A 23161-nucleotide genomic window follows, 5' to 3' on the forward strand; every position below is an offset into this window, starting at 1 on the left:
CGTTCTGCATTAGCAGTGGATTTACAGTATTGGAGATTTGAGCAAATTGGTGTCGTTCAGAATGTGGTTTGTTGACAACCTGTGTCTGATCCCAGAAAGAATTGGTTTAAAAATTTATTCTGGAATCTCACTGTAGACCAAGACGTTCAGGTTCTCAGGGGTGTATTCTTGCACCAACATTTAAACCAGTGATTTGGGCATTTAGAGCAGAGTGTCCAAAGGGACATCCTATTCTCTTATAAAGAGGTGGGCACAGGGGCGCCTGGGTGGCTCAGCCGGTTAAGCATCTGACTTCTGCTCAGGCCATGATCTCACGGTTCGTAAGTTCGAGCCCTGCATCAGGTTCTGTGTGGACAGCTCAGAACCTGGAGCCTGCTTCAGATTCTGTGTCTCCTCTCTCTTTGCCCCTCCCCTGCTCACAATCTGTCTATAAATAAATGTTAAAAAAAAAAATTTAAAGAGGTGGGCACAGAGTTAGCTGACGTAAGATCAATGGTGAATTGAGCACTCCCAGGAATGCCTCGGTTTCTTAGTAAGTTTGGTTTTGGGTGTAAGGTTTTGGGAAAGGTCCTAAAATCTTGTTACCTGGAAAATGTTCATGGTCATTGTAAGATGGAAACTGTATTTCCAGTTGAACATGGTGATTCATTTGGTTATGTTTTCCAGAAATAATATGTTTAAAATGAAATTGTTCCCTTTGTATATGCAGTATGTTCTCGAAACTTCGTTCCTTCTGTGAAAGAGAATGGCCAGAATGCCAAATACTACAATGATAATTGTTCCTGCAGTGTTCAACTTCAAGCCATTAGACCTCCTGATGCATTTACGAGCCTTCACATTGGACCATATGTCTTTATGCAAGCCCCCCCCCCAAACCGAATTAACAGTTTCTTGAATAGAAGAATGAAAAAAAGAAGTTGAATTTTTATATTTTGGGGGAATGAAGTAGCTAGAAAGAAGAAGGAGGGTTTCACTAAAGTATTCTAGGTCACATTGTGTCCTTGGCACAGGAGCAAAAGGGACTAAAACTGATTCTCACTGTGCTTTTGAAATGTTTAAAGCAGTACGTTTCAAACATTTTAGATGGAGCAGATTTATTTTATCCAGTATATCCAAAATATTTGAACGTGTAATTAAAATGAAAAATATTAATGAGACGGTTTGCAGTCATTTCTTCCTACTCTGTGTCCAAATCCTGTGTGAATTTCATCCGTACAGCACCGCCCAGGGTAGCCCTGTGTGGCTAGTGGCTGCTCTATGGGACATGCTTCTTCTAATCCCCACATCTCCGTTTAAATGTGAACATATGCTTACATGGAACATTCTTCTTTTCTGTTTTAGAGAAAGTGAATTGTTTTCTCAGCAGTTAGTTGCTGTTAGTGTAATGCCTTCCTGTGTAGGCTGTAGTGTTAGAATTCTCCTTGCAAGCCTCGTAATAATTTTGAGGAATTATCACTTTTATTATAGTATTTTTAGTGGCAACTAGAAAGTTTTTATAGTGGGAATTCTTTCACTGTGAAATCTCTTAAAAAGGACAGTCAAAAAAAAAACGTTGCTTCTGGGACTCAGGGTTGGGGCATCTAACTAACACTAAGCGGGAGACAGAATATGTATAATTAGATTCTAGATTTGTCCAGGAGAGTACTGGTTCACAGGTCACTTGGTGTCAGTGCAGAACGTTCTGTGTTCATGTTTTATGTTTGAGCCTTTGTATTTTTTTTTCAGAAAGGACCTAATATGCATGTTGCTTATTTCCACGTTGCAGGCCCCCAGACTTGAGAGGGGTGCCTCAGTTATTTTTCCTGTCCACTACCTGTTCAGGGTGTCCGAGTTTGAATTCCTTCTGCGTGGACAGTGTAATTAATGTGACTTGGAGAAAGTACTTTGCCATTCTGTGCCTCTGGAAAGGGTAGTTGTGGGAGGATTGACCCCTCAGAGTCTGGTGAGGACTGAATGAGATAATCCACCTGGGGAGCCTGGCCACCCCGTACGTAGTAGGGGCTATGGACCCAATAGCTATCCTCTGCGTCTTCGCTAATTACCTTAATTTTAGAAACTGAAGCCACACGGGGGACTTTTAGGAATGAATGGGTTTCTTTGACATTGAGGTAAGGTTTAAAAAAACACTTCCTTCAGGGCACCTGGGTGGCTCAGTCGGTTAAGCATTTGACTTCCGCTCAGGTTATGATCTCGCGGTCCATGAATTCCAGACCTGCGTCGGGCTCTGTGCTGACAGCTCAGGGCCTGGAGCCTGCTTCGGATTCTGTGTCACCCTCTCTCTCTGCCCCTAACCCATTCGCATTCTGTCTCTGTCTCTCTGAAAAATAAATAAACATTAAAAAAAGGTTAAAAAAAATACTTCCTTTTTCTTGAAACATATTAAAATTATCTTTGTTTCTGCCATGAGGTCTTTCGCCTCATCGTTCCATTTCCTCCAGTGTCCTGTCCTGGAATTGAGCAGCTCTTCACTTTGAGTAAAAATATTTTAATAAGTACTCTGGTCAGCGTGCCTGTATTAAAGGAACTTTCAACCCCCACGTCTTTGCAGGGTGGAAAGTCCTAAATGGATTTCACAGAGTACCTTTCCTGTTTCTGAAACATTGGTTCCTGAACAAGCCTCAAATGTCATGCATGATTTCTGAAAAACCTGAAATCTGCAGCTTTTCTGGCTCCATTGTGTTAAATATCAAAGAATGGATTAACCTGAACGTGGGCCTGGCACAAAAGAAAAACCCGGAGGTTTCCAGCAGCTTCTAATACCATCCTTTGCTCTCACCTTTTCACTTAATACTCACTCATTATGCAGAGGCGATATTTAAGAGCAAATGTGCTTAATAAAACTTTGTAAGTAATATTTAAAGCAGTGTTTGTTTTTCAAAATTCACTCAGAATTTCTGTAATCTGCAGTCCTGTAGTTTGGGTACATGTGTTGTACCACTTTGTTCCAGAGTTTTCTACTGCCTATGCTACATCGTTCTTATCGGTTGTCTGAAAATCAGAGGAACAATTTGTTTCATTCATTTTTTAAATTAAAAAAAATTTTTTTTAACATTTATTTATTTTTGAGAGACGGAGACAGAGAGAGCGCGAGCAGAGGGGGACACAGAGAGAAGGAGACACAGAATCCAAAGCAGTCTCCAGGCTCTAAGCTGTGAGCACAGAGCCCGATGTGGGGTTCGAACCCATGAACTGTGAGAACTTGAGCCGAAGTCAGACACTTAACTGACTGAGCCACCCAGGCGCCCCTGTTTCGTTCAGTTTTGCCTAATAGGGAAGCCTCCAAAGATACATAATTCCTTTTGACTTTATTATATTTATTTAAAAAAGAAAAAAAAAAGAGAACTGTCCTTCTGTTCTCCTTCCCAGTCCCAGTTTGATTGACTGTATTGCAGAGTCGTAAAAGGATTTAAATTCAGAGTTGAAAAGTCTCCTTGCAATTGATTTCAACGCCTTGTATACAAATAGATATTGAGAGGGAAAAAAGCAATATTGAACTGAAACTTTCAATTTTAGATTTGAGCTTTTTGAAGTCATAAAACTGCTGTTCCATTTGATGCTTCAAAAGGATCTTGGGGTATAACTGGTCAGAGTCATAGAAGGCTTTAGAAAAAGCACAACCAAAACAAAAAAGGAAAAAAAAACTCTACTTATTTAATAGCTGCCATTTCTTCACCAGAAAAAGACCATTGGTTAAATAGCTCCTTTTCCAAACAAGGGAAAAATTTCTCCCATATAATTAGTTTAAGCAACTGCTTTTAAAGCTAGTTAAAGCAGAATCAGACAGATATGCTTTTGCCATCTTGATGTGATCTGGTGACAATTTTTATGTGGTTAGAATTTTTAATTAAATCATTTTACTTAAGATTGTAATAGCCCTTTCAAATTACTCTCGTTGAGACTTGCATTGTGTTATTTCTAGTTAATAACTCCTCTTCAAGCAAGCAGAATGCAGGATATTTCTTCTGATTTCTTTCTTCAACTGAAGAGAACAAAGCAAACCTCATTCTTGCTGGAAAGGAAGCAAAACGAACACCTAACAAAAATGGAGATAACAAAAATGAATTTGTAGCCCTGGGATATTCTGACCAGAAACATTAAATTCCTTGGATTATTTTTTACTTTAAAAACCCCAAGTGCAGTCTAGTTGGCTGAATCAAATAAAGCTGATGGGAGGCCTGTGTCCCAGTGTTTTAGGAGGGAGAAGTCATCCTATGCACGTTGAATAACAGAGAGAAGGGTATATTTGGTAATATATCTGCCTACCACCCACAAAGCATATTTGTCCCTGAATACATTTTCGTGATGATAGACAATCCGGGACAGTTGCTAAAAACAAAAATCCTTGTCATTTTGCAGAGATGAATTAATTCATTAATTATCTTTTACTTAGGTTCTTCATTGCTTATACGTAACTGGGTGGAAGAGAGAGGTTTCTTGTAAGAACTGTTTGGCGAGGCAGAGAGAAGTCAAATTGGGTTTAAAGCCACTCACGTGTCCATGTTTAAGCAGTAATAAAATTGCCCGTAAAAAAAAAAAAAAACACCTAAGTCTCTCCTGACATCCATAATAGTATGGTTTGTAGTTCTACAAGTATCACGTGGGCAGATAGTTATTTTTCTTATGTGATATTGAGGGTATAATTTGGTGCAGCATATAGCTCCAAGAGAAAATACAGTATAATGAGTATTCTTGCCTTCTTTTCCTCATTTTGTTTGCAAATAGTTGTATCTGGTTTGCTTCTCATTAACTGTTAATCTATTTTTATTGACAGGTACTGTATAAGCAATTAGTTGCTTCATCACATTAGTGCAAATCCTAATTCAGGTGAAAAAGGCAAAGGGGAGGGTTTAGAAGACATTAGCAAAATAAAACTAGAAGAGTCAAGAAGGATTTTGGCCAGGTAACTGTAAATATTAAGCTACTGTTTGCTCTCCTAAATGTTGCCTCCAGCAGCACCGCCCCCCTGCACACAGGTGCAGGTACACAATTAATGAATGATTTGTCTCGCCTCACCCTGGGGGCCCCGCTGATGAGCCGCTGTTTTCTGCTCTTGCCCGCTTCCAATCTGTTCCCCGCGCAGCACAGTCACCTTTTGAAAACATTGATAAAAATACTCTAAAATTAGATTATGGTAACAGTTGCATGGATCTGTAAATATACTAAAAACTATTACATTTCAATAAAGGCATGTTAGAGGAAAGCATATATCAGACCTCTTTGCCCCCTTGGAGCCCTTGGGTGCCTCTCCAAGGTCATTTCAAAGCCCCTTATGGTTCTGTAGGATTCTGCCATTCCTTATCCTCAACCTCCTTATTATCCCTCAACTAGCTCCCCAAGTTTTGGCCTGGTTGGCCTTCTTATCCCATACTCTTGCCTGCCTCAAAATCCTACTTTCTGTTCCTCGACCTTGGATGCTATCCTCTCGTCTTGCCAGTGTCTTCAGCTAAAATGATGTCTCCTTCCTTGACTATTCTAAGTACATTTCTTCTCTACTTGTGTTCTCAATGACTGTACTGTGTGTGTTTCATTTAATTTTCATATTTGTTTTACCATGCATTTCACTTATAACTTTTAAATGTTTTTTAAAACTTATTTTTGAGAGAGAAAGAGACCGAGACTGTGAGCAAGCGCACAAGCAAGGGAGGGGCAGAGAGAGAGGGAGACACAGAATCCGAAGCAGGCGCCAGGCTCTGAGCTGTCAGCACAGAGCCTGACCCGGGTTCACGAACCATGAGATCATGATGTGAGCTGAAGCCAGATGCTTAACTGAGCCACCTAAGCGCCCCTAACTTGTGTGTTTATTGATTGGCCCCACTACTTGACTGGAAACTCCCAGAGGGCAGGAGCAATGTGGGGCATGCATTATTGAATGTCTTGATGTAGTAGCATCCTACTACAATGAATACTTGCCCACATCTTACCAAACTCCTGAGAAACTCTCTTTTTAGCCAGAGGAGTTAAGAACAACTTAAATATATCATAAGTGTGAAGATGGAGTAGACACTTTGAGGATCAGAAGCAGAAAGCTCTGGCGAATAGATAACTACAGGCCACTGCGTGGCTGGCTGGCAGGATTTTACATGGTTCCAGAAGTTACAGGTTTCTGGGTTTACTAAGCCAGTCAGGTTTGTCCCCACTGTTGGTGTGTTCAGCAAAAGGGTGTGATGGTTCGAGTGCCTTCTGTATTTAATCCTCAAGCCCAGGACTTAGGGCTTATGCCTACAGTGTCGTGTCTTGTCTTGTCTTGTCTTGTCTTGTCTTGTCTTGTCTTTTCTTTTCTTTTCTTTTCTTTTCTTTTCTTTTCTTTTCTTTTCTTTTCTTTTCTTTTCTTTCTTTTCTTTTCTTTTCTTTTCTTTTCTTCCCCTTCCCCTTCCCCTTCCCCTTCCCCTTCCCCTTCCCCTTCCCCTTCCCCTTCCCCTTCCCTCCATATTTATTTATTTATTTTGAGAGAGAGTGTGTACATGTGCACACGTATGAATGGAGGAGGGATGGAAAGAGAGAATCCCAGGCAGGGATGGAAAGAGAGAATCTCCATGCTGTCAGCACAGAGCCAGACATGGGACTCGATCCCATGAACCATGAGATAACCACCTGAGCTGAAATCAAGAGTCGGATGGTCCACTGACTGAGCCACCCAGGTGCCCCTACAATGTGTTTTCAACAGTCTACCATGGTTACATATTATCTTCATTAGTATTTTTGTTACTGGGCACATTATGCAGGGTTTGGTTTACCAATAGGCACTCAGTAGCATTTAAGTAAGCTTTCTTTGATTATTTATTTTTGTTCTATAAAAAAATACCCATTTCCTTCGATATTTTTTTTGATATTTCATAGGGACTGTGTGTTTATAAATGAGTCAACTACTGAAAAGACCCAAGTTAGGAGGTTTATTTTTTGTTTCTCAAGGATAAAAATTTTTCAGGCAGTCACGATGACAAGTTTTAAACAAAGGAAAATATGAATGAAGAGAGCTTAGTAATCTGTATCACTTTGTTTCCCAACTCAAGTTGTAACTTCATTTCTGCCTGAATAGAAGTGACTTTCTTTTTTATAGACAATGACCAATGTTTATATAACTGTAATTGGATATTCTCCACATCATGTTAGAAAAATCACTATGTTTTTCTGTTAGTATTATTGGAACGTGATTTTATCTTAGACATTTGCCAATAGTAGTGGGAAGAATAGCCTAGAAAACTTCTTTCTTTTAAAATTATGTTTTTAGGGGTGCCTGGCTGTCTCAGTCGATAGAACATATGACTTTTTATAAAATTTTTTTTTAATGTTTATTTATTTTTGAGAGAGAGAGAGAGACAGAGAGAGAGAGAGAGAGAGACAGAGCTCGAAAGGGGAAGGGCCAGAGAGAGAGGGAGACACAGAATCTGAACCAGGCTCCAGGCTCCGAGCTGTCTGCACAGACCCTGATACAGGGTTCCGACTCACATCATGACCTGACCTGAGCCGAAGTCGGATGCTTAACCGATTGAGCCACCCAGGAGCCCCGATAGAGCATATGACTCTTGATCTTGGGATCATGAGTTCAGGCTTCATGATGGCGTAGAGCTTACATTAAAAAAATAAGAGGGGCGCCTGGGTGGCGCAGTCGGTTAAGCGTCCGACTTCAGCCAGGTCACGATCTCGCGGTCCGTGAGTTCGAGCCCCGCGTCGGGCTCTGGGCTGATGGCTCAGAGCCTGGAGCCTGTTTCCGATTCTGTGTCTCCCTCTCTCTCTGCCCCTCCCCCGTTCATGCTCTGTCTCTCTCTGTCCCAAAAATAAATGAACGTTGAAAAAAAAAATTTAAAAAAAAAAATAAGAAAAATAAAATTAGTATGTTTTGAGTTTTCTGAGACCCACGTAGAAAAAGCCGTTTTTCACTTTTGAGCAAGTATACAGTAGCCGTTAACTCACAGGTACTTTTATGATGAGTAAAATTCAATTCTGTGCAGAATAATTGAAGTCTAGTGTTAATTTTGTGGGTTTGAGAGTAATGTCCAGTTCAGGGCTTTGTGTTCTTGGGTATGTTATACACCTTTTCTGAGTAATTGTATGTAAGCCACAAGGTTATTGGAAGAATTGAAGGAGCCTATGTATTTATTGATGGTGCTTTTAATAATGTCTGCCACATAGGCAATAGGGGAGTTAGCGAAAAGCTTCTAATTGGGTGAGGCATCGGGTGGCAAACTCAGGTGGCCCTAGAGACTAGAGAGGAAATATAAATGATAAAAGAGGATTGGGTGGGGTTATGGTTCTTCTGGAAAGAGCTCCTTGCTCTTCACGAAACGTATTGTTGCTATTTGGGAACAAAGCCCAGAGAAACGTATTGTTGCTATTTGGGAACCAAGCCCAGATGGCGTTAAAAAATACAGATCTTGGGGTTCTCTCAGGATTTCCCCATGTTGGCAAACACTTAAACACAGACACACCATAGGTGAAACCAACTATCTGGAGGGATTGGTGGCTGTATTCAACATAGTGGCCAACAGGGTATAATCTCTGATCTGTGTTTGCCAATTCTGTTGACCATTAAGGATTCAGAGTGATGGCACGTTGTAAAATTGGAAGTTCAGATTTGTGGCAGTTGACATTACCACAGCCCTATCTGTGACTAACCCTTGTTTTGTTGATAATCTTGTAGAATCAAGAGGCTTGGTTCTTTGAGAACCAAACACTATTAAAGTGGATCAGAAGAGGCGGTTGATTTATTGCTGTCTTATGCTATAAGATATTTGAAACCAGGAGTCCAGTTCTGTTTTAGAAGGGTGGTTCTAAGGAGGAGTGAACCTTGGTATTTTTCAGATTTTTATCACAAATGTATAAGGACTCTTTGTATAAATCTGTTCTCTAAGTGTACCTCTCCTTGGACTTGTTCAAAGCATCTATTTTTATTTCTGAAGTTTTTAAATTAGGATATAGTCAATAGTAGAGAGATGGCTCTAATTTTTTTGACTCTTTTAGTCTTGTCTGGTTAAAAAAATTGGTTCTGCTTTGGGACACCTGGGTGGCTCAGTCAGTAAAGTGTCCGACTTCGGCTCAGGTCACAATCTCACAGTGTGATTTCGAGCCCTACATCGGGCTCTCTGCTGGCAGCCCAGAGCCTGGAGCCTGCTTTGGATTCTGTCTCCCCCCCTCTCTCTGTCCTTTTCCTGCTCACACTCTGTCTTGCTGTCTCTCAAAAATAAAGAAAAACATAAAAAAAAATAGATTATGTGTTTTTAAAAAAATTTTTTTTACTGTTTATTTTTGAGAGACAGTGAGAGAGAGACAGCGCGTGTAAGCAGGGGAAGGACAGAGAGAAGGAGATAAAGAATCCAAAGCAGGCTCCAGGCTCTGAGCCATCAGCACAGAGCCCATCGCGGGACTTGAACCCATGAGCTGAGCTGAAGTTGGACACTCAACTGACTGAGCCATCCAGGCATCCCTAGATTCTACCTTTTGTAATCAGTGTTATTTGAGAGTAAAGTAACAAAGAGAAGATCAGTCTTTTGCTTCTCTACGTGACTTAAGTAGTAAGGTCATTTTTATAACCTACTTTGTGTCCTTTTTTCCCCTAGGATACTACATTGCTGTGCAATTCCTCTTTCCCTTGTAATCTGTTTGACTTAAAAAAAAAAAAGAAAGAAAAAGTCATGGCTCTATATTAGGTCTCTTTATCACTTTAGATGGTGAAGAAAATATATATTTTTGTAGCTGGGACAATAAGTACATTTGAATATGATAAAATGGGTAATCTACTGTAATATAGTCTATTGTGTTTGAGGTGAGCTCAGTATCACAAACAACTGGAGGGACCATTTGTAATGCAGTAGTTACAAAGGGACGTACTTCTTGATTCTACCATTTGGGACACTCACCAGGTACATTTTACTACGATTAATTGGAATACAGGCACAAAGGAATGAAAGGCTGATGAGAATATTTAATTATTTTAACTATGATTTGATACTTTTGCCCATTGTAGGCACAAAAAAGATAAAGATTTATTCATTTTAGACTATTGTGTGGGATTTAATGTTCTTAAATGCTTTTTAAAATTCAGAGAAAATTATGCTTGTTAGAGATTTTGCCATCCTTGAGGGATCTTTAATTTGTTTGTTGTATGAGCTGTTATAATAGATATAAACAGCCCGCTTAACTGCTTGTCTGCCATTATGGAAATATGCATTCTGGATGTGAAAATGTGAGTGCCTGTACTTATTTTTAGTGGGCTTATTTTTGGCAGTAACTCTGGCAGAGAACTAGGACTCTATGTGAGAGCCATCCATCCATCATCTTAAGTAATTTTCATTCTGGCACTAGAGAACCAGAACTTCTTTGTTCTGATGTTTTCAATTTTGGATGGAAACAGACTGATTCTTCTAGGCTTCTGAGTCCTTTGGAATGACCTAGAACTGGACATACATTTAAGTGGAAATACCCTCAAGGGTCACTAAACTATTTTGCTTTGGGTACAAGATGTGTGACCATGTTGTATGTGGAACTTTGGCCTGTTCTCATCATAAATCTTTGGTCTCACCCGCACATAGCCTCTGCCCCTGTAGGAGATCTTGATAGAGCTGGCATCCAGTAGACACTGGTGGCTCAGTATGGTGAGATGATAACAGTCATCTGAAGGAATGCTGTGGATGTGCTGAAATGCCTAGTGACTGTGTGTCTTTCTCGGTGGGCGTCTCAGACTTCCACTCATTTTCGGAGACACAAATGCATGTGTAAATGTATCATCTTTGTCAAAAAACAACAAGACGTTGGCTGTACTCTGGGATTTCAATTCACGCATTTGCAGTATTGGAAGAAAACGGTCTCCATCATTACATAACTGCATTTAGTTTTCTCCCATGTAGATTTAGTGACCCTTCTCTTTGACAGTAGAACCTAAGGAAAGACACTACGTCAGGAATGTTATTTAATGTAGTGTTTAGAGGGGCTGGTCTCTTTGTATGAAAAATGTTCTGCCTGCAAATTAACACAGTAGAGTTCAGACAGCTTGAAACTCTTTTTATTTCCCCCAAGTCAAAATTTCTGGGAAACGCTGAGAGTCAAGATTACATAGAATCCTCCTGAAGATATAGTTAAGGCAGATGGGATACACATCTGCTTTTATAATCCCAGAATACAAACATTTATTGTTATAAACTATGTCCGGTGGCTCTGGGAAATTAAATCATGCACATAGGAAACAGTTCCGTTGATATCTTCAGTGGTAGGTAACTCTTTGGATATTTTTATAGGAAAGGATTGGGCCTTTGGGTCTGGAAACATTTTTATCTTTTTTGCTTCAGGCTGGAAATGAGGTAGGCTCCGGAGAAGTTCTGAGAGGGGGTAGAGTTTATGAAATCTCCCTGATGAAAATACCTGTCACTCATTTCCCGCTCTGCATAGCAACCGACTGACTTAAAGCTTCCTCCTGCTGAGTGAGGCATAAGCATCATTGGCTAGTTAATGCTATTGGTTTTGAAATCTACACTTTCATCCTGTAAAAATTGAGAGGCTCAAATTCTCCTGGATGATGGGAGTAGCTGGGTATTAACTGTCTAAACTCATTTCATTATTATACCATTCAGACCCTCGAAGGCTGCCCGGGTTTGATATTCCTCTTGCCCAGGTGTGTTAGCCGTGTGTGTGTGTGTGTGTGTGTGTGTGTGTGTGTGTGTGTGTGTGTGTTGGTTGAAGTCGCACTGGAGACTACCTCTTTGAGGTGGAGTCTGCAGCATTGTGCACTATTGGATGTCCTTTTTGTCTTCTACATTTGTTCCATCACGGTGATCCCAATTCCTTGAAGCATTATCACAGCATTAAAAGCCCTCCTGAGCTTTCTGCTGACAGATGACTTCAGCTCCATTAACCATAGTGGGCTTGGTGCTGTAGAACTTGATAGAATACATGTTTGCACAACACTGACTCCTCCCTCTTATTAGTCACAGGATACCTATAGGCAGATTTATACTTCTTGTCTGTTCTGAAGAATGAAAATACATATTTTCGTAAGCATGCTCCATTTTTAATTGTGTAATTAAGTTGCTGACATAAGCAAGTATGTAATTTCGCATTAAGGTAAGGATCCGTAAAGGCATGCATTTGCATAATTTAATTTTCTGCACAGAAGATATTGAAAATCAATAGCATGATTCATAGCCTTACCATATCATTGCCATGCTGCTGTTGGTTGGCTGTTTGAGTTTAAAGAACACAAAGAGTATTAAAATTGATTGAATTTGGGGTGCTGAGTCTGTATCTTTACTTGGGAACCTCAGACTGTTTCTTTTGCAAATCTCTGCTCCTTGCCAGTAATATATTATGTTGCTTAGTATACTCAATTCACATCTTTGAGTGCTGTTCAAATAATTTCTAAAAATTGTTTTTTAAAAAACACCTTATTATATGATGAAAATACATTTGAAGAGGGGAGTAAAATTCTTTTGTTTTAAATTATAGAAGTGCCATTTGTACATGCTTATGTTCTTAGAGAAAAAGAAATCACACATTACTGACGTGGATGGAATAAAAAGGAAAACTAAATATAGTCATCTTTAATGAATAGTTTATGTGTTAAAAAGAAATCTGGTGTTGGGGTGATAAAGTCCTTTGCCTCCCTGTTCATTTCTGAGTTGCCTCCCTAAACAGTCGCTTATGAGGAATTCCAGATCATTCCTCCAGCTTCATGTTTTAGATGTTTGCTATTGTGATAATTGGGCAGCGACTAGAAAGTGAGGCAGTGGGAAGGTCGTGGTTTTGCTTGTGGCTGATATGAATACACACATGTACATATACACAGACGCACCCACTCTTATCCCCCTCCCCCCCCAACACAGACACTATCAGCCTTTTTGTTGTTCATGTGTGTGTGTAGTCATTCACTCACTCATGATCGAATACCTACCATATTCCGGACGCCATCATGGATGGTAGGTTGAGAGCTCCTTATCTCTGGGGAGCTTGGAGCCCGTCCTAGGCCACACAGCATGTCCTTCAGAAGCAGGTTTTTTGCCCATTCTTCACCTTGCTGTGTGCAGCTCACATTGTACCTCCGTACTTTTGGGGGTGTGATGAAGACGGGGTTAGCCCGCCTTCCTTGGGATAGCCCTGCCCTCCGCGTTACCTCTTGTCAGTTGGCCTGTTTCCAGCCAATACACACGGCTTGTTTTTTGTCCCAAGTGAACTCCCTTTAGACAGCTCTGCCCCTCAGCTGAGGCCCCTTAGTTCACAGTGTGCTGCATATGGATGGCTGGGAAGGCAACTGCTCGTTGGGGTATGGATTCCATTACTTTGCAGTGCCAGGGGAGGACCTTCTGATGGTTATACCTCCCTTGTTTCTTGAATTGGATACGTCTTTGTAGGTTTGCTTTTTCCACTAATAGTTCAGTGGGCTTTGGAAGCTGGCAGGTGTGGGATCCCCAAACCTGCTTGCCTGATGAAGCTCTGGGCTCTGTTGCTTTGCTTTTCCTGCAGGATGGCTAACATCGCTGCCCACACGAAAGCAACACCCATGAGAGATGGTTCTGGCAGCCCTTGTCCTCCTTTGTTCCCCACCCGAGTCTTCTCAAAGGTTCTGGAAAATGACAAGCACCTCCTTTTCAGGACAAAAGGGGGATTGGTTGTAGAGATTGTGATTTCAGATAACACCTTCTGTAAAAGGTATAAATGAATATCCTTGAGGATGATTCCATTCCTCTTTCCTTTTACATCTGGCTCATTTGTGTGTGAGCTTTTCTGGTTGAGTTCAGATTTAGCCACATTCTGAGGTTGATGCTACACCCGTGTGATTTCTGTAGTAAGCGGTTCATCCTTGCCTGGCCAGCCTTTTCCCAGGGTTAACTTAGCCAGTCAGGTTCCAGTGAGGATGAGTTGAGAGAATGTCAGAGTTGAAGGGGGTCTCTCTGGTCTAGCTCAGCAGAGAAGTTTGTATTTTTATCTCTGACTTCAAAATTGAATCACCTGGAACTTCCTTTAAGAAAAGTACCTGTATGCTGTATCTTGGTGCCTCCCCAGATCAAGTGAATCTGAATCTTAAGTGGTAGCCTCCAGGGCATAGATTATTTGTTTTGCTTTTGTTTTGTTTTTAAAGCATCCAAGTTGAGAATTAGAGCTCTAGTCCAACAATGACCTTTTATGCATGGAGAAATTGATGATCAGGTGTTTTGAAGGTCACCAAGGTCACCTTTATAGTATCAATTGGGGATCTTTTGTATACAAGGGACAGAAAAGGGAGCTTTGGCAGGTAATTTGTTCATGTAAATATAAAGCTTCCCACAGGAACAGTTTCAAATTACCTTTGTCATGGGCTTTAATTTTGTCAGCAGAATTGATCTATAGATTTTGCTTCCCCTGGTGTGGTTGTATTTTTGAGCTCCTCTCCTCATCTTCTCCTTGACCCCTAGCTAGGCTCCTGAGGCTTTCTGGATCCTGCCCTAACCTCGCCAGGAAGAAGGAAGAATCTCTGATTGACTGATGTCCCCATTGCCAAACATGTCACTGGGACCAAGGGCATGGTTTACAATGATTGGCTGGTTTAAGCCAAACAAGGCCCCCTTGGAGCTGGCAGGGATGGGGTGACAGGATAGACTGTCCATTACATGACTTAACAGATAGACTTATGGGGCGTGGGTATGATAATGACAAAATCAGAGTCTCTGTAACAAATTTTTTCTCTATTATTTGGTATTTTTGAATCACTCTGTGCCCAGTGCTTAGCTGCTCTGCTCACAGTATCTTGTGGTGGTGGTGTAACAATGCTATGAAGCTGCTACTTTTAGCTTCATTTAACAGGCAAGGAAATTCAGGCTCAACCACATACCCTAATGGAGGTCACATTTCTGTGTTCAAGGCAGTGTTTTGCTCATTGCCTTGACAGAAAGAGGAAGGATTATTTGGGAATAATTATTTAGAGTGAACTAGCTCTAAGAAGCATATTAAACAGATACATAAAAAAGTTTCCCACATGCACAGAAAACAAATAAGCCGAACAATTATTTATGTAGTGTGCTTTAATGCAGGGAAAAAAATAGGAGTGTAGGAGATGGAAAATTTTATTTTTGATCTCTAGAAGTTTAAAATGGTCAACTTCCTGGATCTCTGCATGGCTTATCTGCAAAATAGTAGGATGGATTGCATGGTGGCTACCTAAACCTTTATCAACAAAAATTTTAATTTTTGTTGTTCAGGACCAACGAACAAACATAAATGGTATCAGTATCAGGTTTACTTTTCAAGCATTTTTTTTTTTAAACCAGTGTTTGGAGTTGACATGCAAGCCTAAAGCACAGATCTCTTCGACTTTCGATGGGGTTATGTTCTCATAAACTTGTCGTAAGTGGAAAATATCTTGCACTGAGAATGTATTGTATACAGCTAACCTACTGAATGCCCTAGCTTAGCCCAGCCTGCCTTAAACATGTTCAGAATGCTTACATTAGCGTACAGTTGGGCTGAATCATCAAAGCCTAGCTTATAATACTGTGTTGAATGTTTCATTTAATTCATTGGATACTCTACGGAATGTGAAAAACAATGGCTGTGTGAGTACAGATGGTTGGAGGTGTGTTGGCTGGTGATCCTCGTGATCGTGGGGTTGATTGGTAGTTGTGCCCTCTGCTGCCCAGCATAAGGGCAAGAAGATCTTATCCGGCATATTGCTAGCCTGGGGAAAAGATCCAAATCCAATGTCCGAGGTTCAGTTCCCACTGACTGCGTATGGTTTTTGCACCATTAGTAAAGCTGAAAAATTGGCAGGTCGGTCTGTCGTAAGTTGGGGACTGTCTGTACTTCACATGTTTCCTAATATGCCATCATGGTGACATCATTATCATTACTTTGACAAATTCAGAATGGAGAATGTACTGTTTTCTTAGTGCCTTCCTAATCTTAAATTGAATCTACAGTTCTCCTAACCATTGTCCCTGCTTTTTAAAAGCACACTTGATTTTGTTTGGGTGCATTTAAATATTAACATAGATAGCTGGGATGTATTGTTTGAAGTGTAATTCCATTTCATTTTGGATTCTGGACACCTGTGGTATTTGTGTTCTTACATGTCAGTGCATTCGGGTGTGGACTCATAAGAAGGGAAATTTACATTCATGAATTGGTTGGGAGGGGAGGAGTTTGAACACTGTAGCAGGCTCTTTGTAATGGCATAGAAGATTGGAATCATTATGAGTTTTCCAAAAATACATCATGAAACAGGTTTCTTTTCTGAGCATTGTTGACCTTGCGGGTTTCGCGTTTCATATCTTCAGGTATAACAGGTGACTGTTTAGGGTCTAAAGGATGTGGAGGGTGTGTACTCACCATGGGATGTCTCCCAGGCCTTACACTGCGATGTGTTTGGATGGCAGAAGCCGTGGTTTTGATGCAGGCACGCTCATGTTCAGTTCCCCGATGGCTGCGTGCTTATCTGTGTTACCTGGGACCAGTTACTTAGTGTCCCTGAGCCTTAATTCCTCCAGTTGTAAAAGAGACCAAATGACCCCTTGCTCTGTGAAGATCAAATAAGGCTTAGAGGCCTTTCAAGGCTAGGACCTAGGCTTATCTACCTAGCCGGAATAAAAACTGCGGATTCCAAGTCTACTAGTTGAGGGACATTGGGCAAGTTAAAGTTATTTAACTTCGGTAAGGTTCAGCTTGCTTATCTATAGAGTGGTCTCATTACTGGGACCACCGATGTATTGTCTAGTAGTGTTCTGCGGACTGTGTAAGATACTATATGTCAGGGGCTTAGTGCACCATGCTTGGTGACTCAAAGGAAAGGCTCATTGTAAACTACTCTTCGTAGTAATCCTGATAATCTGGTTATATAGGTTATCCTAACCTATATTATAGGTAGTATAGGTTATCCTATAGTTGTGTTTCTGTAAGTCAAGAGGTTCTATTCCGTTATCCCTGAGGTGTGTGCTTCTGGGAAGACACCCGAGGTGTGTTGGACACCCTTCCTATGTCCAGTGAACTCACTGTGCTCTCCCTCTCTTCCAGCCTTGACAGAAGGCTACGTCGGGGCCCTGCACGAGAACAGACACGGCAGCTCAGCGCAGATCCGCAGGCGTAAGGCTTCAGGTGACCCGTACTGGGCCTACTCCGGTGAGTTGATGTGTTCCGACCAGGATCACACAGGCCAGTCACCAACCCCGTGAAACTCACCGGAGAGTACTCTTTCAATCAGTTTCACACCTAACTTGTTTGTTCAAACCTTTGGTAGTTCACTACAAGTTGCAACACCGGAGCCTGTTTTTCCTCAAGGTTATATAAGTACCTTAATTTATCTCTCCCACCTGTTTTCTCAACCTGCTTTTCCCCCCTCAATTTGCATTTATTTCTGAACTTTACTTGTTAATGAGTTATTGTACCAAACATGTAATTTCCCAAAAGACACAGCCTTTTCTTTTCTGTCTTTTCAGTGGCTGTGATTTCAGAAAGCAGCAAATACAAGGCTAGTCTTCAGCTGCTAAATGTCTGCTAAATATTACAAAGCGTCACATATCAAAATGATCTGTTGTGCTTTAATCTAAAAAAAAATGCAACTTTATTTTCAAGTCAGATCTTGTTAGTTGAATATATTTCAGCCCTCTATGGCATTCTGCAGTTCTTTTCATTTTTGCTTTTAAACTTTTAGCCTTCAAGCCAGTGGAGACAACAGAGCATTATTAAAATTATGTTGAATGTTACACTGCAAGTAATTTTCTTACATTCTAAGGGGGGAATAAAAATGAACACCTACAAGAATATACAGACATTTCTGGATGATGCTTCCAGCAACCATCAAAAGTAAGATAGGTGGATTGTTAGTTCCAAACGAGATTTTGATGCTTACAAATATATGGAAAATGTATTGTAGCCAATTAAGGAGGAAAGGCTGAGGAAGATAGACAACTTTGGAAATTATGGTGGCACTGAATAATTCAAATAATTTGTAGGAAAAGGCTTGAAGGCATGGGGTATTAGTATTAATAATAAATCTGTGTTTATGCAATGTCATTGCATATAGAATTGCAAGGCATTATTTTCATCATGATGCTCTGGTTTTCAATCCTGAATTTGCACCTGCAAATCTTGTTAAATTTATGTCACTGTAAAATTTATAGGCTTGATCTTTAATTACACCTTATCTATTGGCTTTTTGCATCCTTTTGTCTATTGATAAATCTCCTGCCCCTACGGGGAGAATAGCCTATCTGTTTTGTTTTGCAAGGAACAGATAGCGATTCTGAAGTCTTCCATCACACCCAACTCCTTGTGATTAGAATTATCTAATTAGAGCCTTTTTGTCACCATTTCTGATAAATGAAGGAAATTGCGCGATGAAGGCCAGAGTTACATATATACGTAGCTTCTTGCCAAGAAACATGAAGAAAATTTATCATTTTGTACCCTGCGGCTCCCATATCAGTTAGGAGGAGGCGTAAAGTGGCCTGCTATTTACAGTTCATCAATCTAGAATAATAATGCTGTTAGGCAGGAAATTGGAAGTTCTATCCCATCAGCATCTCTGATTTCAAGTGGCAGGGAAGAAATGAAAGACCTAAAACTTTTGCCATCACTCACTTAAGAATGGATGCATGTGGTGCAGTCTTTGGAATGGAGCAGTTGTTGACATCCTTAACTCCAGTGGACCTAATGAGTCTCCGTTTTGCATTTCCGGAATGCATTTCTGGAATGGATCTGGGAACTGCCTCTATCAGCAGAAGGGCTAGTAGTTCAGTGGCAGGCTTTTGGCACCTCTTTTCTGTAGAAACTCCAGACAGTAAATATCTTAGGCTTTGTAGGCTACGTGTGGTCTCTCTTCCACTGTCGTGCAGAGGCAGCCATCGGTAATCCTAGATAAACTGGCTGGGTTTCCAGAAAAATTTATTTATGAGCACTTAAATTTGAGTTGTGTATAATTTTCATGTTTCAGGAAATATTATACTTCCTTTTATTTTTTTTTCCCCTTAATCATTTAAAAATAGAAGAACCATTCTTACTTCACAGGCTGTATTAAACTAGGTGGCCAGTTGGGTAGGGTTGGATAAGGTCCACAGGCTGTAGTTTGTCAACTCCTCTCCTAGTTTTTTTTTTTTTTTTTTTTTTTCCTGGGTGGGATAGGACAGTCATACGAGGAATCTCCCAGAAGGCTATAGAGTGGTTTGGAAGAAACAGAGAAGTTACTTCCTTAAGGGGAAAATGGAGAAAATAAAAAGTAAAAGAAGAAGAAAAGATTGAGACAGATATCAATTGATGGTATATAGTCCATATGCTTTAACTTAGTTCTTCCTGAAAATTCTATGGTATCCATGGTTGCTTCACTCCAAAGTGCTGGAATATCGATTTTCATGTCAACAAGACTTTGGGTCCATCAGAGACACTTCTTAGCATTTGGCCAATAGACAAAGACAGATCAGGAAGGGGTTGTTGTCTGTCACTTTGGGCACTTGAGACCAAGGCCTTGAAACCACAGTAGACCAGAGGTCTGCTCTGAGATACAGGTATATACACCTCTAGGTATAAATGCTGCTTCGAAAGCTGGTGTGCCAAGGGAAAGTCTCGTTGTTTGTAGAGGGAATTGTTTTTAAATTTAGCAAAAGTGAAGCAGACCATTTCTAAAAGGTTGGTTTGATGGTCTAGATTTTAATTTCATGCCTCTAATTCACAGATTTGTCTTACTTCCTCCTAAGATAATATCATTGGTGCTTTGGGGGTATGTTGTGTGAGAGTATGAATTTTGAAGTCATGTAGACTATGGCTCAAATAGGAGTTTTATCTCCTAACACTTAAAAAAAAATTTTTTTTAAATGTTTATTTATTTTTGAGAGAGAGTGAGAGACAGAGACAGAGCATGAGCATGGGAGGGGCAGAGAGAGAGAGGGAGACACAGAATCCGAAGCAGGCTCCAGGCTCTGAGCTGTCAGTACAGAGCCCGACGTGGGGCCCAAACCCATGAACCGTGAGATCATGACCTGAGCCGAAGTCGGATGCTTAACCGACTGAGCCACCCAGGCGCCCCTGTCTCCTAATATTTTTGTGACATTGGGAGGACATTTAATTTCTTGTAGATTGAGGTTCTCCATTTTTGAAATGGGGATAATTAAGAGCGATTCCCTCATAGAGTTGTTTTGGGGATGAAATGAGATGATATGTGTGAAAAGTAACATAGTCTCTTGCATCCAGTACCTAATATTTCTGCTGTTTTTGACATGATTATTAACTACTTTTGGTGCTGTTGATGTTGTTAATTGCAATTCTCAGTGGGTACCTGTGACGGGCCACTGGGTGATCGCTTGGTTATACTGGGAGCTGAGTAAGCTAAATTTTGTCAGTTACATTCACAAGAACTCCCCATTTGGGATTTGGGAATGAGGGTTTAAACAAACTATCCTCAACTGTACTATACAAACCATGGCTGTTTTTGTGTATAAAGTTTTACTGAAACACAACCATGCCCACTCCTTTGGGTATTGCCTACGGCCCCTTACGTGGTGGGGTTGAGTAGGTGCTACAGACTGACCAAAAGACCTAGGATATCTTTATCTGGCCCTTTAGAGAAAAGGTTTACCAACTCCTGCTCACATTGAGATAGCTTGGGTTTTTGAGCAGATATTAGCCTGACTCATAAACAGAATTCAGAGATTTGGAAAATGTCTTCTTTTTAAAAAATTTTTTTCCTCCCTTGCATTTTCCCTTGAGCTGCAATGTCCTCAGCAAGTCTAGTTAGCATTCAGAAGGGAGTCTGGTGGAAAGGACTGGGGAGGAAGAAAGAGATGAACGGAGAAGGATGTGCTACAGGAGCTGGATCAGGGAGAGGGTTGGGTGTTGGCGCTTCTGGGGCCCCGTGCCCCTGGGTTACTGCGTCCTGCTCAGTAGGCTGCCTTTGTGGAGGTGGGGTTTGGTGCCTGATGCTGACCCAGTTACTCTGCTGGCATCCCACCACGTTCACTTTAGGAGAGTTGTGCAAGTTTTCGAGCTGGGGATATTGTCACGACAGTAGTTCATTAATGTTAGCGTAACTTTCGCATTAGGACTAACCAGGTTATTTCCATTTGTCCGTATCACTTTGGGTAATGCACACTTCCTCGTTACATTTGAGATGCTAAAATCTTTACTTCTGTAGGCTTATCAGACAATGCCACTGTGAACATCTAGCAAAGAGGACTATTTATTGAGGAGCCTGGAAATACGTGCTCTGGTCCCATTGGGATCATCTGAAGATTGGTTATCTCTCTGGGTTTTATTTTCATCTACTGTAAAAAGGGGGGGGGTCATAATATCTGAGTCCAATGTGAAAGTCTCATGCATAAGAGATACGAAGTGGAACATAAATGTAAGATATTATTATTGTTAAATGTTAATAATAGCTTTGTAATTTCAAGATTACTTTCTATCTTTGGGTTTATTTTCCTTATTCCAAGATAGGGACAAAAGGGGAAAGACCTCTTTATGTATTTCAGAATTATACTGGAAAAAAAAACCCAAAGATTGAATAAGAGTATCTCACTGGAAATATTAAAATAATCTCTCTGTTAGTTTTACTTGACTAAGACACAGATATTTTTCTGTGTTACTTGAAGTGATGACAGCTCATGAATTTTGGAATTTGCCCAGAACTTCTGTAATTATTACACAAAAAGTAACAAATGCTAGGTAGGTCATTGTTGCCGGAAAGGGAAATGAGAAACAAATCTGGAGCAAGTTCAAGGGGAAATTGGAGGCATTTTATAAAGCTATCTGTTTTTTCTCTTCCCCCTTAGAGACTTGGGGAAATGTAAGTTGCGGTTTCTTCTCCTACCCTTTTTTTACTTACCCTGTTTGATTTTCTGCATTTCGGGTAATCCATACCTCATGTTCCTTCTGTGTAGAAAGAGTCTATCAACCAGTACAAGGGGGGACAATTCTCATTGTTAGAGGAATCCAGAATTGAGATGAGTGATGCCAAAACTGCCTGCAAGAAGTGTCTGGTGTTGTGCTGAGCAGTGGTCAAGCAGGATTATTCTAAGAGGCATTCCACCTGTGGCCAGGACATCATAGGAGGAGGCATCCAAGGTCCCTTTTCATTGTCCTGGTTGGTGACTTACTCAGCTGTACAATGGAGACCAAAAGAGGACATATCTTGCAGGATGGCTTTTTGAGGGTTATATGTAACATATGTAAGCACCTGCTATAATTCTTGGCCCCCGCTCTGGAGTGGAATACGCATTACCCATTTGGCTCTTAATTATATGCCACCCCACTACATTCTTCATATAGACATCTTGTTTTAGAATGCACGTGCGTGTGAGTATGTGGTGCATGGAGATGTATGTTTCATTTCCCTAGCGAAATGTAGAATCCTTGAGGATGAGGATTATAAGTCCTTTTTTTTTTTCCCTGCTGTGTGCCCGAGTATCTCATTTTGTGCCTATTTGGTGCATATTTTTCAAGTGGGTGAATGGATGTACAGATAAATGAACTCCTGTCAGAGTCTGGGCTTGAGGACTCACTAAGGGGATCCTGCCATGAAATTCAGATAAATTAGTGGGTGATTTACAAAAGGCTTCCCCATTGGATCCTTTTAATCAGCACCCCTGGTGAACTTAAGATATAATTAAATTCCTAAAATATAATTTCCATGCCTCTTTTTAATAATGCCTATGAAGGGTAAAGCAAAATATACCTGCCTGTAGAAGTCTGCTCTTGTGATTGGGAGAATGGAAGCCACATTAGGACCTCAGAGTTTCATATTAATATTGTATTGTGTGCTCTTCTCCTAAAGCCTCCTGTGAAGTTTCTGAAGGGAATCATTTCCCTAGAGACATTGCGTTTGCAATAGAGAGCTTCTTATCTGATGGAACCGGACCGTTGGGGAGGAATCAGTCTTGAGATTCTTGTTCCAAGTCCCAGCTCAATGTTCCCTCCACTTTGATGCCTAGCCTGAACCCCCTCTCCCTTATCAGTCTCCCTTTGTTTTTCTTTTTCTTAAATTAATTTAAAAAAAAAGCTTATTTACTTTAGAGAGAGGGAGAGAATGAACAGGGGAGGGGCAGAGAGCAAGGAGGAGATAGAATCCCAAGCAGGATCCAGGCTGTCAGCACAGAGCCCGATCTCACCAACCCTGAGATCATGACCTGGACTGAAATCAAGAGTCAAATGCTTAGCTGACTGAGCCACCCAGGCACCCCAACCTCTCTTTGTTTTTTACACTTTATTTCTCTCTTTATAACTC

General features: G+C 40.7%; 1 protein-coding gene across 1 annotated transcript in view; it reads left to right on the forward strand.

Annotated features, from left to right (window-relative positions):
* Positions 1–23161, forward strand: part of PTPRG (protein tyrosine phosphatase receptor type G) — a 578709-nt gene that overhangs the window by 24734 nt on the left and 530814 nt on the right. Inside the window, exon 2 of the mRNA XM_047095189.1 lies at positions 16966–17070. Within this exon, the coding sequence (XP_046951145.1) occupies positions 16966–17070 (105 nt within the window). The remainder of the gene's footprint in view (positions 1–16965; positions 17071–23161) is intronic.

This window comes from Lynx rufus, unplaced genomic scaffold, assembly GCF_022079265.1.
Source record: "Lynx rufus isolate CCGP_SWC_20201006 ecotype Redwood Valley unplaced genomic scaffold, mLynRuf1.p SCAF_4, whole genome shotgun sequence".
In the NCBI taxonomy this organism is placed as follows: Eukaryota; Metazoa; Chordata; class Mammalia; order Carnivora; family Felidae; genus Lynx; species Lynx rufus.